Source organism: Acomys minous (genome assembly GCF_964271855.1).
Source record: "Acomys minous genome assembly, chromosome: 5".
NCBI lineage: Eukaryota > Metazoa > Chordata > Mammalia > Rodentia > Muridae > Acomys > Acomys minous.
Genome location: NC_140494.1, coordinates 104,183,274 through 104,199,866, shown reverse-complemented (window position 1 = coordinate 104,199,866; position 16,593 = coordinate 104,183,274). Strand labels below are relative to the sequence as shown.

Genomic DNA, 16,593 nt, shown 5'->3' with positions numbered 1-16,593 from the left:
ATGGTATTTTCTTCAAGAAATAAATGCAGCACAGTTTGGAGTTTTAAGTCGCTGTCAGGTTAGAGGGGACAGAGACAAAACAATATAATCCCAGTATTTAAAAGACAGAATCCCAACGAAACTTCGTGTTCTTTTAGAATCCTTTTAATGGTCTTGTGTGTTTGTGTGCGTGTGCGTGTGTTTAGTTAAGTTGTAACAAAGAATCTCCCCTTAGGCATAGGCATAGTAGCTCAGACTTGTCATCTCAGCACTTAGAATACAGAGCCGGATCATCAGTTAAGAGCACATAGGGCACACATTTAATCCCAGCACAAAATTTAATCTACAAAGTGAATTCAAGACAGCCAAGGCTACACATATAAACCCTGTCTCAAAAAACCAACCAAGAAAAAAAGGCACAAAACCACCCCCCAAAAGAAACCTAAGTATGTATGCTTATGTCTTTCCACAATATTGAAATTTATCACTGTACAAAATCACAAGCCACCTGTTTCGTTGGCTGTCAATCACCAAAGAATAAATGGTTATTTCCCTTCACAGACATGAACTGGCAATCACCGGTGCCTTCGCCCAGTCTCTGCATCTCTGTGTTTCTCAGTTCTGTCTGGCCTCAGATCTTGATCTCTCTGGTTGGTTCACACTCCACTTGTGTATGTTATTTTGCTTTGTTATTGTTGTGTAAAATAACAATATGTTTTTTTTCTATTACCTGTCTTAGCTCCCAAATAATGACACAGACACCTGCTAGATTTATCAGTAAGCTTTAAAGCACCACCGCTGGGCAGATATTTATTCTAACCCATCTACCCTGACCTAACCACTTCCCAGCCATTTGCCCCTTGTTGCCTGTCATCTCAGTCTTGCCTTGGCTGCCTCTGGTCCATCTGTCCTCAGCAGTCAGCAAACTCATGGATTCCCCCCCCCCCGTTTGTTTGTTTGTTTGTTTTGAGACAGGGTAGCTTTCTCTGTGTAGCCTTGACTGTCCTAGACTCACTTTGTAGACTAGGCTGGCCTCGAACTCACGGTGATCTGCCTGCCTCTGCCTCCCGAGTGCTGGGATTAGAGTCGTGCAGCTGGATCCTTCTCTCTCTCTGTCCCTGCCCAACACACACACACACTGGGACCGGAAGTATTGCCTCTTGTCCCCTCTTGCCCAGTTATAGGCTGATCAATTTCTTTATTAACCAGTCAAAGATGATGAACATTTTTTTATACCTTGAAACAAGACATTCTTCATAGAAATGACAATACCCATGTCTGGACTGTAACTCTTGGGCACATCAATCAGCATCTGAATACAACGCAGGGGAGGCCATCCCCCAAAATTTGTTGTTTTTCTGCAACAGGGTCTGTGTAGGCTTGGCGGTCCTTAAATTTGCTCTGAAAACCAAGCTGAACTCAACAGATCTGCCTGCCTATGCTGAGATTAAAGGTGCGTGCTACCACCTCCCAGCTTTTTTGGTTTTCTTTGGTCTCATGGTGTGGCTCTAGCTGTCCTGGAACTGGCTTTGCATGCTAAACTAGGCTTAAACTCAGGGCGTGGTGGAAATCACCTTTGATCCCAGCACTCAGGAGGCAGAGGTAGGTATATTGTTGAGTACAAGGCCAGTCTGGTCTACAAAGTGAGTCTAGGACAGCCAAGGCTACAGAGAAACCCTGTCTTGAAAAACAAGCAGGTGCTAGAGAGATGGCTCAGAGGTTAAGGGTGTCACCTGCTCTTCCAGAGGTCCTGAGTTCAATTCTCAGCAACCACATGGTGGCTAACTTCTATAATGAGATCTGGTACTCTCTTCTGGTCTGCAGGTGTATACACAGGCAAAACACTGCATACATAATACATATTAAAAAAAAAAACACAACAAACCACCTCAGGGAGATGCCTTCTGTCTGCAGAGTGCTGGACTAAAGGCTTGGTAAGTTTTTTTAAAAAAATATATTTATTTATTTATTATGTAGATGAGTATGCTGTCTTCATGTACACCAGAAGAGGGCATCTGATCATAATACAGATGGTTGTGAGCCACCATGTGGGTGCTGGGAATTGAACACAGGACCTCTGGAAGAGCAGCCAGTACTCCTAACCACTGAGTCATCTCTCCAGCCCCCCTTGGTAAGGTTTTAATACAGATTAGGAATAGGCGAGTAAGACTCACATGGACCTTAAGAATACCTGTGTACACTGAATACTTGCTGTTGGTTTCTTGTGCGATTCATTTAAAACAGACCATTTTTAGCTGGGCATGGTGGCACACACCTTTAATCCTAGCACTGGGGAAGTAGAGGCAGGTGGATCACTGTGAGTTTGAGGCCAGCTGGTCTACAGTGAGTCCAGGACAGCCAAGGCTACACAGAGAAACCCTGTCTTGAAAAAGCAAAACCAAAAGCAAGCATTTTTGTCTTTCGAGACAGGTTTTTATGTTTAATAGTCCTGGTTGACCTATACTCGTTTTATAGACCAAGGTGGCCTTGAACTCAAGAGACCTGCCTGCATCTGGCTCCCGAGTGCTGGGATTAAAGGTGTGTGCCACCTCGCCCAGTGGCTTTTTTAAAAAGGATTTATTTATTTTATTGCATATGAATGCACTATCTGCATGTACACCTGCATGCCAGAATAGAGCACCAGATCTCATTATAAATGGTTGTAAGCCACCATGAGGTTGCTGGGAATTGAACTCAGGACCTCTGGAAGAGCAGACAGTGCTCTTAACCTCTGAGCCATCGCTCCAGCCTTAAAAAAATTTTATTTAAAGATTTATTTAGCAACCACGTTTTTAAAATACCCAAAACTCAAAATATAAAAACTGTACTTAGTGGCTCACAATTGTAATTGCAGCATTGGACAAGTGGAAGGAAGGAGGGTAAATCAACCTCAGTTATGAGTTAGAGGGCAGCTGGTAACCTATAGATCACCTGTTATGAGTTAGAGGGTAGCTGGTAACCTATAGTAACCTACAGATCACCTGTTATGAGTTAGAGGGTAGCTGGTAACCTACAGATCACCTGTTATGAGTTAGAGGGTAGCTGGTAACCTATAGTAACCTACAGATCACCTGTTATGAGTTAGAGGGTAGCTGGTAACCTATGGTAACCTACAGATCACCTGTTATGAGTTAGAGGGTAGCTGGTAACCTATAGTAACCTACAGATCACCTGTTATGAGTTAGAGGGTAGCTGGTAACCTATAGTAACCTACAGATCACCTGTTATGAGTTAGAGGGTAGCTGGTAACCTACAGGTAACCTACAGATCACCTGTTTGGAAACAAAAAGGGAGGGGGGAGGGGGAAGCAAAACATATAATCTATAGAAAAGAATATTTTATTGAAACAGCTTCTCAATTAACAATGGAACAAAGTACAATTTGAATCACACCTGTCCAACCAGCCTGAACTACTAATGAAAGAACTCAAAACACACAGGAGGTGACTGTAGGACCTTTAGGTCCCTCTGCCAATGTGGCAAAAAAAAAAAAAAAAAAAAAAAAAAAAAAAAAAAAGTTGGGGGGGGGAGGGGTTACAAAAGACAAAATGACTGACATATCAGGTTTGCTTTGCCCCAGTACTGGGGTGGCCCTAACTCCTGCTACAGGTGCAATACTGGAGGACAGGCACTCTAGGTATGGTCATAACGGGAAAGGGGCTCTCCTTCCTAGTAAAGTACACTGGAAGTTGAGCCCTGACCCCTCTTCTTCAGCCATAAAGCCTGCCGGAGAGTGAGGTGGCATTTTTACATTCACACCATGGTCTCTCTGTCCCCCAGGGTCTTGAGAAAGGGGCTCACAGTAGATAGCACTTTTTTTGGTCAGCCCAGGGGGAAGAGGAAAAAGACCATGAAGGGGTAGGAACTGGGGATGATAAGGATTGCAAGAGTCTGCAGTGTATTTGCATTCTTGCCAAGCACTCTTCTGATTTGTACTTTCCTGGGCCCGACAATCCATAGTAGGAACTACAGGGCTTCCCCGTCTTATTTGGTCTGGCCACCAGGGGTCGCACAAACCATGAGAACATATTTACTCTAGATAGTCCAGATGCAAGGCTTGGGCAAAAGACCATAGCCCAATCTGTACTGGGAAGGCAAGGACAGAGAGAAGAGCCAAGGAGTAAAAGCAAGGGAAAGACACAGGAGAGAAAAAAGGCTCTCAGAACCAAGCGATGACTGAGGCTCTGGGGACACTGATTTTATGGAAGAAAGGATGACAGGATGCTCAGAAGACTGGGCCGTGACATCCTTCCCACTACCCAGTCTCCAACAGCCACTGGCAGCCATTCTCTTACCCACAGGCAAAGAATTAAGACATAATAGTGATTTTCCCCAAACACAGAGCCAGAGAATAGGAGACCAGAGGGTGGGGCTGGGGACACAACTAGAGCTGGTTTCCCTTATGGAGCTACTCCAGGGACGTGGAGCAGCTACCTTCTGCCCCAGGTGAGAAAAGGAACTTGAGGCCCTAAGGGCACCAACCCCCACTCCAACCCTGACATGTAATAAATAGAGGTTGTAGGAGAAGGGGCTGGAGACAAGGGGGAAGGCAGGAGGCAGGTTATAACTCGTCATTCTTCAGAGGCCTCTTCTGTCCAGCTGCCTGCTGCTCTTTCTCTTCAGATTCTGTTGGGGGGTCGGGAGAAAGTGGCGGGGGGAATGGTGGTATAAGGCTCAACAGTCTGTTCTTTCCCTCCAACCCTAAAAAGCTGCCCCTCACCCCCAGCTTCCTCTTACCTGCTCCAGGGCCTCCTAATTCCAGAGGCTCAGAGTCTGTTGGCTCCACATCTGCATTTTAGAAGGAAAAGGCCAGTTACTAAAGAAGGGAGATGCTAACACAGGGCTACACGTCCAGGTGGAAAATATTACAAGTGTGCAAGTCACGGTGCAGCCTCTGCCTTTTTTTCTTTTTTAAATTTTTATTTAATATTTATGGACCTTTTGCCTGCATGTATGCCTCTGCACTATATATGTGCCTCAGAGGCCAGAAGAGGGTGTCAGATCCTCTCTGGACTGGAATTACAGACATTTCTCCAGCCCTTTCTCCCACTCATCTTCAAATTTTCAGTCTACTCCAAGACCACACAAAGAAACCGTCTTGAAAAAAAAAATGTATATTCATTTTAGGTGTTTTGCCCAGATGTACGTACACATGGGCACCACATCTCTGCTTGATGCCACAGAGGTCAGAAGAGAATACTGGATCCCTGGACTTGTTACACTAGGCTGTGAACCATCACATAATGTTGGGAAATTAGACTGCGTCCTCTGCAGGACAAACAAGGGCTCTTGGTTTTGGGGGGAGGGGGTTTGTGTGTGTGTGTTTCTTTTTTGAGACATGGTTTCTCTGGGTAGCCATGGCTGTCCTGGACTCGCTTTGTAGACTAGGCTGGCCTCCAACTCACAGCAATCCGCCTGCCTCTGCCTCCTGAGTGCTGGGATTAAAGGCGTGCGCCACCATGCCAAGTTCCACAAAAGTGTTTGTTCTCAACAACTAAACCATTTCTCTAGCTCTGCCTTGATATTTTGTTTGTTTTTGTTTTTGAGATAGAGTCTCACTGGCTGTCCTACAACTTGCTCTGTAGACCAGGCTGGCCTTGAACTCAGAGATCCTCCTGCCTCTGCCTCCCCCGTGCTGGGACTAAGGCATGTGCCACCATGCACAGCAAATTGTGCTTTAAAAAAAAAAAAAGTGTTGCCAGGTGGTGGTGGTGCACACCTTTAATCCCAGCATTTGGGAGGCAGAAGCAGGGAGATCTGAGTTTAAGGCTAGCCTGGTCTACAGAGATAATGTCACGATAGCCAGGGTTGTACTCTCAGAAAAAGTCATGAATGCTGCCCCCATCCCCCAAAAAAGTTTGTTTTGCCCATGCATGTGGAGGCCACAGGCTGATGCAGGGCTTCTTTCTTGTTCTTTTCTTATATATTGAGGGAAGGTCTCTCATGTGAATCTGGAGCTGGAGACTCATCCAGAGAGTAGCGGGCACTGTGCCTGCCTGGCATTTACATGGTGCTGGGGACCCAAACTCTGATCCTCACATTGTGCAATTAAACACTTTCCCTACTGAGGCTGTCTCCCCAGCCTGTCTACATGCTTTTAAAAACTGAAGGCCACCAGCAGTTCATGGGATGAGCAGAAGAATGAGGCGATGCTTGCCAGTTTGCCTGCCCCAGACTAATGAAATGCACCATTCCCAACCAGGTTCCTCAACTCACCAGGCTTTTCTTTGTCGGGTTCTAAAATGGGCTTTGCCTCTTCAGTCTGACCTAGAGAGAAACCAAGAGTTAGATGCAGCCCTAGGAAGGAGAGTAGGTGTCGTCTCTTTGCCTACACTGACTGGAGCCAAGCACCCTCTCTCCTCACCTGCAGGTGGAATGACCTTTTCCCCTTGGTCACCAGTACTGGCATTGAGGGGAGGCTCTGTCCGGTTGCCATTCTTGTCCTTGGGACGTGGCCGGGGTTTGGTAAACTTGGCTTTATTGAGCAAGTACTGCACCTCACGGTCCAGGGCCATCATCTTGGCCTCAATGTCTTTTGAAAGCAGCACAGGCTTCTCTGTGGCAGGAAGCTTGGCCTGCTCGGCCAGAGTTGCATTCTTCCAGGCCTGTGGATGAGGCCAGGCAAGACTCAGAACTAGCCATGGACGTGGCAGGTACCACCCTCAGCCAGTTAAAGCAAGTCCTGTTGACTGCAAATCACCCTGCCATCCTTATCATCCCAGGGCACCAGCTAAAGTGTCCAGTTACATATCCAAAGAGATTACCCAGGTGTCATTAATGACTTTCTCTAATGTTGTCATCTCCACCTCAGTGAAGATCTGGTCCATCTCTGGGATGAGCCGGGCACCCCTAAAAGCCAAAGAGGAGAAGATCAGCCTAGGGCAGAGGAACAGGAAGCTGACAGAAAGGGGACTCATGGTCTCGGCAGGACTGAGTAAAGAAGAAAGGGTGCAGGGAACACTCACTTGAGGAAAATGCTAGAGTGGTTGAGGAGATTATCCAGAGCTGAAAGCCGTTCTGGCCATTTCTTGCGTTCTTCTACCCGAAAAAACAGCCCCTGGCACAGCTTTCTCAGCTCAGCCAGCTTCTCCTTCAACATCTGACGGACATGAGGAGGAGAGTTGAAGGGTGACAGGAGTGTCCTGGACCCAGCCCTGCATCTTGCTTCATGGCCTGGCACCCCAGCCCTCCTCACTCTGACTCTAGAGTCAGCACTCCTCTGTGCCTCAAACTTCCCAGAATGCAGCTCACCACAGTGGTGGCTCCGAACCCCTCATCCTCCAGCCAGGCGGACGTGGCGCTGAGCTTCCCAGAGATCTCCTCCCGCTGCTCCTCAGTGGACACTTCTTGGTATTCAGGTTGGTACAGCTTGTCCTGTAAAGGACACAAAGCCATGCATGCGGTGCACTCTGGGGAATGGATCAGAGAGCCACATGCTTCTAAGCACAAGTGTCAGGGCAGGGAGTGCCTGCTCACCTGGGTCTCAAAGATAAAAGCTTCCAAGCTGTTGGCAGCTTTCTCTCTTTCTTGCTTTTCTAGGTCTCGCAGGGTCAAGTCCTCAAGTCTGCAGGATGAACAAGAGGCAGGGGTGAGGTGGGGTTGGAACTGGGGGGGCCCTTTCTGGATCACCTTTCTACACCTAACACTTACTTCTGCACAGAGCGAGCCAGCTCATCCTCTGGCAAGTCTGGCAGGTCCAAGGTAGCCAGCTCCACACCTATTTCCTCCACCATTTTCTGCTTCCGGGCAGGTTTCTGCTTTTTTTCTTCCTCAGGAGCTGGAGGGACACCCTCAGGCCCTGCCTGTCCCTTTTCACTGGGCTTCTGAATAAAAAGAGCAGTGATTAAGGAAAAAGATTAGCTGTCTCCTCATCTGTAAAGCATGAACAAGCTTCCGTGCACACACCAGCCCCTGGACACCACTGTTTTCCTCGGCAGGGAGCTCACCTGGGCCTCAGACTTTTCCCCACTTTCTTTTTCATCAGGTTTTTCTCCCTCAGGGGCTGCATCACCCTTGGGCTCAGAGGGTGGAGGCTGAGAGGTATCTTCCATTGGGGCTTCGGCTTCCTCCTTGAGCTCCCCCTGCTCTCCTGGCTCATCCTTGGTCCCCTCAGCAGGGCTCTCCTCTTCCTCCTGGGAGACAATTACAGGAACCCCAGAGGTTACACATACCATGAGCTGAGCCTATGACCACATCAGCCTTGACCCTGTCAGCTCCTCTGGGAACACAGCCCAGGATAAAGCTTGGGGTCAAGCAGATGATACTTGGAGGCAAACAGTCAGGGGCTGTTGGGATTGGCAGAGATAGCGGGAAGGCGGCTGGAGTGAGAACACTCAGCCTGAGGCTCTGTAGCGGCTCAAGGCTAATGGAGCAGGAGTGGGGCAACCTGCTGTAGGTTCCGAGATGAGAACCACGGAGGTTCACTCAAGTCCACGCAGCTGGGAGGCCCCCCAGATTTTGCTTCTGCCTACATCACCCCAGTTGCTTGCTATTCTCCATGCTTCTCTGTCCTTACCTGTACAGCATCGGTACCATTCTCTTTGGCATCTGATGAGGTGCCACCTCCAAATAGGCTGGAAATGGTGTTCCCAAGTTCTAGGAGGAAGGGAGCCAAGAGGTTCAAGAGGCAATCAAGCAGCAAGTGCACTTCCTACCCCAGAACACCACTACCTCCCCCAAGCACCGAAGTGTGTTTATTCTTGCTTGCTCACACACACTTGCATGCACACAGGAGTCATGTTCATCTTACTGGTAAGAGTAGATTCTTCCTCTGGGCTGTCCTCTACCAGGGTCTCAAATACAGACTCCACCTATTTTAAAATGGGTTCAAAATAAAGAACTGCATAGTAACCCACACTGTTCCATAAGCACGTTGCTTATGCATACATTAGGAATACAAAATGACTTGCAGCCCTGAGTGCCTACTCTCACCTTCCTTTTCTGAGACTCCTGAATGGCCACACCCACTTTAAGCATCTATCCTTACAGTCCTCTAGGTCTCCACTTGGTAATATACAATGTACTATTGTTTCTTAGTGTGCCAGAAAACACTAATTCAAAATTACTTTTAATTTGGGGGCTGAAGAGATGGCTCAGCAGCTAAGAGCATGGGCTGAGTTTCCAGAGAACACAGTATGATGCTCAGCATCATGATGGCTCACACCCATCTCTAACTCCAGTTCCAGAAGATCTCCCTCTTCTGGCCTCCTTGGGCATCAGACACATCTATGATGCAGGCAAACCATCGATACACATTTTAAATTAAAAAAGAAAGGAGTTTCTCTGGGCTGGCAAGATGACTCAGCAGGTAAAGATGCTACTCTCACCAAAGATAGAAGGAAGAAAACCAACTCACTTCCTGTTTCCTCTTGCCTCTACATCTGCTGTGACGTGCTTAAGTCCCACCCTCATTATATACACATACTCAAAAAAATTGTAAGGGGTTAGAGATGGCTCAGCAGCGAGGACCTGAGGCCAACTTCCAGCATCAACATCCATTTGTAACTCCATTCTAGGGACCCAATACCCTCTTTCAGCCTCCGTGGGCACCAGGTACATAACTGGTGCACAGACATACACCCATATACACGTGTTTTTTAAAAAAAGTTCGGTACTTCCCTCCAAGCAAGTTACAGTGACCATCAGCACATGCTGGCCATGAAGAGGCATTGCTGCATTGTGTTTAAAGGAAGCAATCAAATCAGCTTCCCAAATGCTTTGTGTGCATGCTGTGGAACTCACTCTGGGAGAGGTCAGTGGGTCCAGGGTTCACCCCTCCCCTGTAAGGGTTCCCTTTTCTCTCACCCTGTCTAAGCTGAGCACTCCGCTCTCATCCAGGTTGAAGTGGGCCTTGATGCCTTTGGACTCATAGTCCGGATACTTCTTGAAGCTCTCTCCCACACCTTTTAGCTTCACTGTGGTCAGGTTCTGGGAGCCAAATACCCTGGTAGGGAGGAAAAGAAAAAGAGTTTGAGGAGACCTACCTGGCCCAACCCTGACTCCAGATCACATGGCTGACTGGGGCCCTACATAGGACACTCAGAAGAACGGACCCTCTCGCTGAGGCAGGCTGTTCACAGCTTGACCCTAACCCACCTTCAGCCCTTCAAGTCTCACACTCCCCTCCCCATCCTTAGGTCGACTGGCGGGCACACCTCCCACGCCCTGGAGGTGCCATCCTGCCCCCGCCCCTCACCGAAGATCCTCAGGCCCCAGGAAGCCCAGGTCACCGTAGTTGATGTGAAAGTTGAAATCATGGCTGTAGCGGTTAAAGGTGATGACTTTGCGCTGAGGGTAGGGCCCCATCCGGGAGAACAGCACACGTTTATTGTGCTTCAGGCTTCGAACCCCAGGCTCGTCTTCTACCTCCCGTGTGAACTCCACCTACACACAGGCAAAGAGAAGGTGCGCTGGAGAACCGGGGAAGGTTCTGTGGGTAGATGTGGAAGAGTGGGATCTCTTTCAGCATAAAGAAAAAGGGGCAGGTTGAGGTGAACAGAGCTCTCTCTCGGAGAAGCAAAGGGAGCACGTCCCTGGGCCAGCTTACCAGGATGGGATAGATGACGGCATCGCGCACAACAAATGGCTTCACCTTGAAGGCCTTGCTGAGTGCTGCTGCCTGGTACACGGCCCCCATGGCAGCCGCTTCATCGGCATTGATGTTCTTTCCTAGTTCCTCCCTAGCAGACACAAGCTGCAGCATTATCCACTGGGTGTGGCCTCCCCCTCCCCTGCCCCTTGTTCCTGTAGCCGCCCAGCCTACAGCTCCATGCCTCGCTCCTTCGCCATACTCACTTGCCCACAGCCTTTAGCAGCACCTCTTGAACTTTGGGAACACGAGTGGCCCCACCTACCAGGATCACTTGCTCAATTTGATCCTGCAGAAGGGGAGGGTGAGATGCAGGAGTTAGTGCCCTTCCTCTGACACTCCGTGGGGTCCTATCCTCTCCCGTAGGAACTTGTGTCTCCTTCATGCCCGTACCAAGCTCATCTCGGCACTTTGAAGGGCCTGCTGTACAGGCCCAGGCACTCGCTCAAACAAATCTGCACAGAGCTCCTCAAACTCCATTCGAGTAACTTTTGCCTTGAAGTCCACATCATCCATCAGGCCCTCAATCTGTGGGGAGAGGAATCTGTTAAGACGGCCTCACCAGATCTACTCTCTGGGAAAGAGAAGACAGAATTCAAGAGAACTTAGGGGGAAGAAAAGGTCTTCCACCCATGTGGGAGCCACAGCCTGCCCTCTACCAAGCCCCCATGTGGGCACCTGTGCCATGTGATCAGCATTGGCACTCAGGACAGTTTTAAGCCGATTGGCTTCCCGAAGCAGCTTGGCCATGGCACGTGGGTTTTCCCGAACATCCTTGGCTTTCTGACCCTTGCGCTGCTCATTGAAGAGCCTAGCCAGGTGGTCTCGCAGCCGAAGCTCCATCTCCAGGCCACCCAGGGTGCGGTCAAATCTGCTCAAGAAAAGGAGCAGGTGAAGTGTGAGGACATGACTGGCCCTCCCACTGGCACAGGAGCACGCTGCCTGCAGCCGCATTACTGAGTATCAACTATCTGAATAGAAGTGACAGGAGCAGGGGAGGGGACAGCTTCCTGCCGCCAAGGAGTTTTTATAATCTATTAAGACAAATAACCTCCTAAACATGAAAGTATACACACGCCATAAAGTAGTGCCCAGCATTAGGAAGACTGAGGCAGGTGGATTTCTGTGAGTTTGAGGCTAGTCTGCTCTACACAGACTCCTGGGCCAGCAAGGGCTCTATAGTGAGACCCTGCCTCAAACTGAATGAAGAAAAGCAGACAAGGCGAGTGGAACTCACACAGGGGTCAGAGGAACCTTCCCTAATCAGCACTCGAACTGAGAGCTGGGGTTGACTAGCCAAAGAGGAGAGGTGAAGCACATTCTAGATACCCACACTGTTAAAGACCCAAGGAAGTAGGAGAGTGCATGGAAAGCTCAAGGACAACAAACATATTCCTTAAGAATAAGAGGAGCCAGGCAGGACGGTGTGTAAGTTCAAGGCCAACCTGGTGGACAGAGTTCCAGGACAGCCAGAGCTATGTATTGAGAACATCTTCAAAAAATAAAAACAAAAGAGAGTAAAGCAGTTCAGCCACGGCTGCAGCAGGCAGAGTTCAAACAGGTGTAGGGAGAAGTGAAGAAATGGATTACTGTCACACTGGCATTTCACTTCTTTATCTCTTTATTGGTGCTACGGACTGAGTCTGGGGCCCATGAACACTAGGAAAGAACCCCCACCCTTACCCCCACTATGGACCTACTGCCCTTACATTGTTTTGTCTGTCTGCTTGTTTTTTGAAACAGAGTTTCTCTATGTGGCCCTGGCTGTCCTGGACTCCCTTTGCAGATCAGGCTGGACTTAAACTCAGGGAGATCCGCCTGCCTCTGCCTCCCAAGTGCTCGGATTAAAGGTGTACACCACCACACATGGCAATTACATCAGTATTTTAAGAGAACCTCCTAGGTGAATACTGAGGAACTAAAAAAAGGAAAGTTCTAGAACTAAGGAGGTTTTGGTTTTTTTTCATAGTGTCTCATGTACTCTATGTTAGACCAGGACTCAGTATGAAGCTAAAGATTATTTTGAATTTCTGATCCTCCTGCCTCTACCTCCCAAATGCTAGGATTATACCCCAATACCTTGTTTAGAAAGGATTTTTTGGTTTGTTTCTTAAATTCTGTAGGTGGGGAGACAGAAGTAGGACTGGCAGAAATTTTGACCAACCTGGTCAACATGCTAAGTCCCAGGGCTATACAGCTCAGTAGCAGAAGCGTATGCAGCATATGTGAGACCCTAGAGTCAACCTCAGCAAAAATAAAGGTGTGGCGGCACCGCCTTTAATCCTAGCACGCGTGAGATAAAGGCAGGAGGATCTGTTAGTTCCAGGCCAGCCTGGTCTACAGAGCCAGTTCCAGGACAGCCAAGGACACAGAAAAACTGTCTCAAAACCGAAAATCCAAACAAAATTTTTTAAAAAAAGGCGGGGGAGGAGGGGAGAAAGACAACAAGAGTGACAGAGATAACCTCGATAATTCAATCCAAAAATCAATTGTACCTGACAATCTCTATCTTCTTCCTGAACTGCCCCACCCCGACACATTTCCTCCTGGGGAGCAGCCCCTACAGTAACCAATACTGTGTCCAGGAAGTGTTCCTTCAGGGAATCAGAAAAAAGGCACCTGAAATCCAGGAAGAAACCCCTCCTGAGGTCTTAGTAACCTACCCCACACCCCGGATCTGCAGCTGTGGTTGCATCCCAGCCTCCTTAGTCTTCACTGTCTGGTAGGTCACGATGGTGCATACAGTGCTGCCCGAGCCCATGTCATAGAACATGACATTCTGTGGAGAGACCAAGGGCACTGTCATGGGAATCTTATCAAATGTCCAAAGCCAAGCTAGTTGTGGTGGTGTATTCTTTTAATTCCAGCACTCAGGAGACAGGCAGGTGGATCTCTTGAGCTCAAGGCCAGCCTTGTCTACACAGTGAGTTCCAGGACATACAGGCCACACAAAGAAATCCTGTCTCAGCCCCACCTCCCTAACAAAATACGGGAAGCCAGTCCACTTGTCTGCCTGAAAACAAAAAGCTGTCCAACATAAAGCTGACCAATTCCAGGGGACTGAAAGGAGGCTACTGTCACACTTTGTCAAACCATGCAAACAAGATGCAAAGTGGGCCAAGGACCCTCCCATCCTCAGACTCTGCAACTCTTGTACCTAGTGGTCAAGAGGCCTCCCTGGCTCACCTGCGCAGTGGAATTGATATCTTTCCGGCGGAAGACACCGTAGCTGAGGGCTGTGGCGGTGTTGTCATTGATGAGCTGCAGCACCTTGAGGCCAGCCATTCGAGCAGCCTGCAGCACAGCTCGGCGCTCAGCCTGGTTGAAGAAGGCTGGCACGGTGATCACTGCATCCTTAATGGGTTGTTCTACAGAGGACAAAAGATCAGGATCTCACCAACTCCAAACCCCAGACCAAGGTTTCTGAACTCAGGACCACCGACATTGAGGCGGGTAATTACTGCTCTCTTGTTGGGCCAATCCTCTACAATGCAGGGGGCTGACTAGTCTCACTATCCTCTACTCAGTGGGTGCAGGTAGCACAAACCCCGAGTTTGTGACAATCAAGCACGGTCCAGTTTTCTTTTCTTTTCTTTTTCATATTTTATTTATTTTATGTAGGAATGCTCTATCTGCATTTGCATCTACAGGCCAGAAGAGGGTATCAGATTCCAGTAGAGATGGTTGTGAGCCACCATGTGGTTACTGGGAATTGAACTCAGGACCTCTGGAAGAGCAGACAGTGCTCTTATCCACTGAGCCATCTCTCCAGCCCAGCATGGTCCAATTTTCAATGAGAAATAAAAGTGCCTCTGCTTGACACTCACTGCAGATGTTGGGGAGCCTTGCTGTCACTGGCCTCACCTGCAAAATCTTCAGCCAAGGAGCGAGAGTAGTTCAGAACCATGCCCAGCACCTCCTCAGGGGAGAACTGCAGCTGCCTGAGAGAGGAGGAGTTGTGACAAGGGAAGGCAAACACCGAGACCAACAAGGAGCCCAGTAGGGCGACTGAGCCCGCCTTCCCTTCTGGACACTCACGGACTGATCTGGAAGCGCACAGTCTGCCTCTGTGGGTCAACGCTTAGCTCATGTTCTGGGAAACGGGACCGATAAAGGGCGACATGAGGGTTATTCGCCTGTTTTCCTAGGAGGTGCTGGAAATAACGGAGCGTCGCCTTTGGGTTCTTGATGGCCTGAAAGGAGAAGACGCGGCAGGTTGAGCCCACACCCAGCTCAGCCTGCCTCTACTTCAACAAGATACACAAAAGGCCATTCTCTTGGGGAGCCAATCTGGGGAAGGGGCTGCTGCTTACCATGCCTGCTGCACTGTCACCTAGAAACCTCTCATTTTCTTTCAAGGTCACAGTCACTGGAGTTTTCCTCCGAGATTCCCTAAGAAAAAAGCAGCATTAGCCTAGCTTCCAGCAGTAGAGGATGACCCCAGGTGCCTCCAGATCGTACGCTGGCCCAGCCACCAGCCTGTTTTGTGAGTATGACAAATTATACACACACCCGACACACTTCTCTCCCCTTACTTGTTCAACACGATCTCCATAGGGACTCCAGGCTTGACAATGGCCACCTTCATGGATTCACTGCCTAGGTCCACGGACATCACAGCCAATGTGTCTGAAGAGAAGACAAAAAGTAGGCTTATGTCTTATTTCTCGGCTCGCCACACTTTCCCGAGTTAGATTAGAGCAGCCCTACTTTCTACGGGAGAGAGGTGGCAAAGACAAAATACAAAGCCTAACCCACCAAGACCACGAGTGGGCGCCTCCAACTCTCTCCTTACTGGTACATGTTACTCTTCTTTGATCCCTTTGCCAGGTACTCACCGCTCAGTGCCAAAAGGTCTGCCAAGAGGATAGCCACCAAGGCCCAACAGGGTAGCCTCCTTGGCCTCTGCCTTCTTACTGTGGCTGCCATTGTGACCCTGTCAAGGAAGGAAAAACACGTGTAAATGGATGCTAAATGAAGAAGGAAATAGAACCACATCCCAGAACATACAAGTTCTTATCTATTGCACTTCTGGCTGAAGGCAGAGCAACCTGACCCCCTTCCCTTCCTTCCTGATTAGTTTCAATCATTCTAAACATCCTCCCAAGTGTCCCACATTCGAACCTAAACCAAAGGGACCTCAACAACATCTTTAGACAAATAGGAAGGAGGTTTGACCTTTTTTTCCGTGCACACACAAGTAAGTAACTGGCGCACTACAGCAGGGCACCTGTCAGACACCTGGAGCAGAGCCAGGGACCCTCGAAACCGGCTCAACAACCTCACACCTGGAGCTTCCCTAGTGGTGGGAAAGCCAGGCTGGGTTTGGACAGGAACTGGAAGGTGATGGCGTTGGGGACAGCTGGCATGGAAGGGCCCTTTCCCTCCTCTGCATCCCTTGAGCACTGTCCGGCCCACCGCCTTTGCCCATCCTGCTCCTGGCCTCCGTTGCCTACGCAGACGCGATGCGGGCTAAGGTTACTGGGCTGGCCAGTGTTCACCTAAACCTCACCTGACGGAAACGGATTCCGGGCCACCCCGAGAGCGAGGGGGCAACCCAGAGCCTGAACTGCAGGGCCGAAGGCACCAGTGTCCGTGCGGCCCTCGCTCCTGCTACTGGCCCGCCCCCGAAGGTAGCACGCTGCCTTCCCCTAGGAGCCGCGGCCCGGCTGCTGCTCCATCCTCACCTCCCCCCGCCCCCACTCCCTCTGGTCTTCAGCTCCTGCGGCCCTCGCTCCGGGATCAACGCGGTGCGGACGTACTCACAAAGCCAACAGCACGACCCCAACCCCAGGCCCTTCACAACTCCCCTCCGTTTGCAAACTGTTACAGTAACCACCAACCTCTCCCCGGCGTCTCGCGCACCAGCCGGCCCCGGACGCGGCGCACGCTCATTGGCGCCTCCGCCGCCCGGCCGTGCGCCGCGCACCTGGCCCCGCCCCCGAGGCCGGGCGCGTGTTTCCATTGGGCCACGTTTAGGCCCGCCCGCCCCTCTTCGGCTCCGCCCCCCCCCCCCCCCCCCAGGCA

The 16,593-nt window shown here is 49.7% G+C and overlaps 1 protein-coding gene across 4 annotated transcripts; it reads right to left on the bottom strand.

Moving 5' to 3' along the window:
• Positions 1 to 3,301: 3,301 nt before the first annotated feature.
• HYOU1 (hypoxia up-regulated 1) lies at positions 3,302 to 16,525 on the bottom strand. Of its 4 annotated transcripts, none has more exons than XM_084781145.1 (26): positions 16,410 to 16,525; positions 15,405 to 15,502; positions 15,102 to 15,195; positions 14,880 to 14,958; positions 14,605 to 14,759; positions 14,431 to 14,507; positions 13,753 to 13,934; positions 13,230 to 13,345; positions 11,245 to 11,437; positions 10,960 to 11,094; positions 10,773 to 10,855; positions 10,525 to 10,657; positions 10,174 to 10,361; positions 9,783 to 9,921; positions 8,728 to 8,788; positions 8,494 to 8,573; positions 7,925 to 8,110; positions 7,629 to 7,801; positions 7,455 to 7,542; positions 7,230 to 7,352; positions 6,944 to 7,077; positions 6,743 to 6,827; positions 6,343 to 6,583; positions 6,195 to 6,245; positions 4,716 to 4,766; positions 3,302 to 4,604 (listed from the first exon to the last, which is right to left on the bottom strand). In XM_084781145.1, the coding sequence occupies exons 2-26, from the start codon at positions 15,493 to 15,495 to the stop codon at positions 4,540 to 4,542; spliced, it is 3,003 nt and encodes a 1,000-aa protein (XP_084637271.1). In that variant the 5' UTR covers positions 15,496 to 15,502; positions 16,410 to 16,525; the 3' UTR covers positions 3,302 to 4,539. The 4 variants fall into 4 exon arrangements, with proteins under 4 accessions (XP_084637271.1, XP_084637273.1, XP_084637274.1 ...); XM_084781147.1 differs by lacking the exon at positions 16,410 to 16,525 and adding an exon at positions 16,329 to 16,404; XM_084781148.1 differs by lacking the exon at positions 16,410 to 16,525 and adding an exon at positions 16,333 to 16,400.
• Positions 16,526 to 16,593: the final 68 nt, after the last annotated feature.

Excerpts from the sequence above, each read along its gene's own strand:
- HYOU1 (XM_084781145.1), bottom strand. The coding sequence starts at position 15,495 with ATGGCAGCCACAGTAAGAAGGCAGAGGCCAAGGAGGCTACCCTGTTGG. Across the intron at positions 11,095-11,244 it reads ATGCTGATCACATGGCACAG|ATTGAGGGCCTGATGGATGA; the intron begins GTGCCCACATGG and ends CTCTCCCCACAG. Across the intron at positions 6,584-6,742 it reads AAGTCATTAATGACACCTGG|GCCTGGAAGAATGCAACTCT; the intron begins GTAATCTCTTTG and ends CCTCATCCACAG.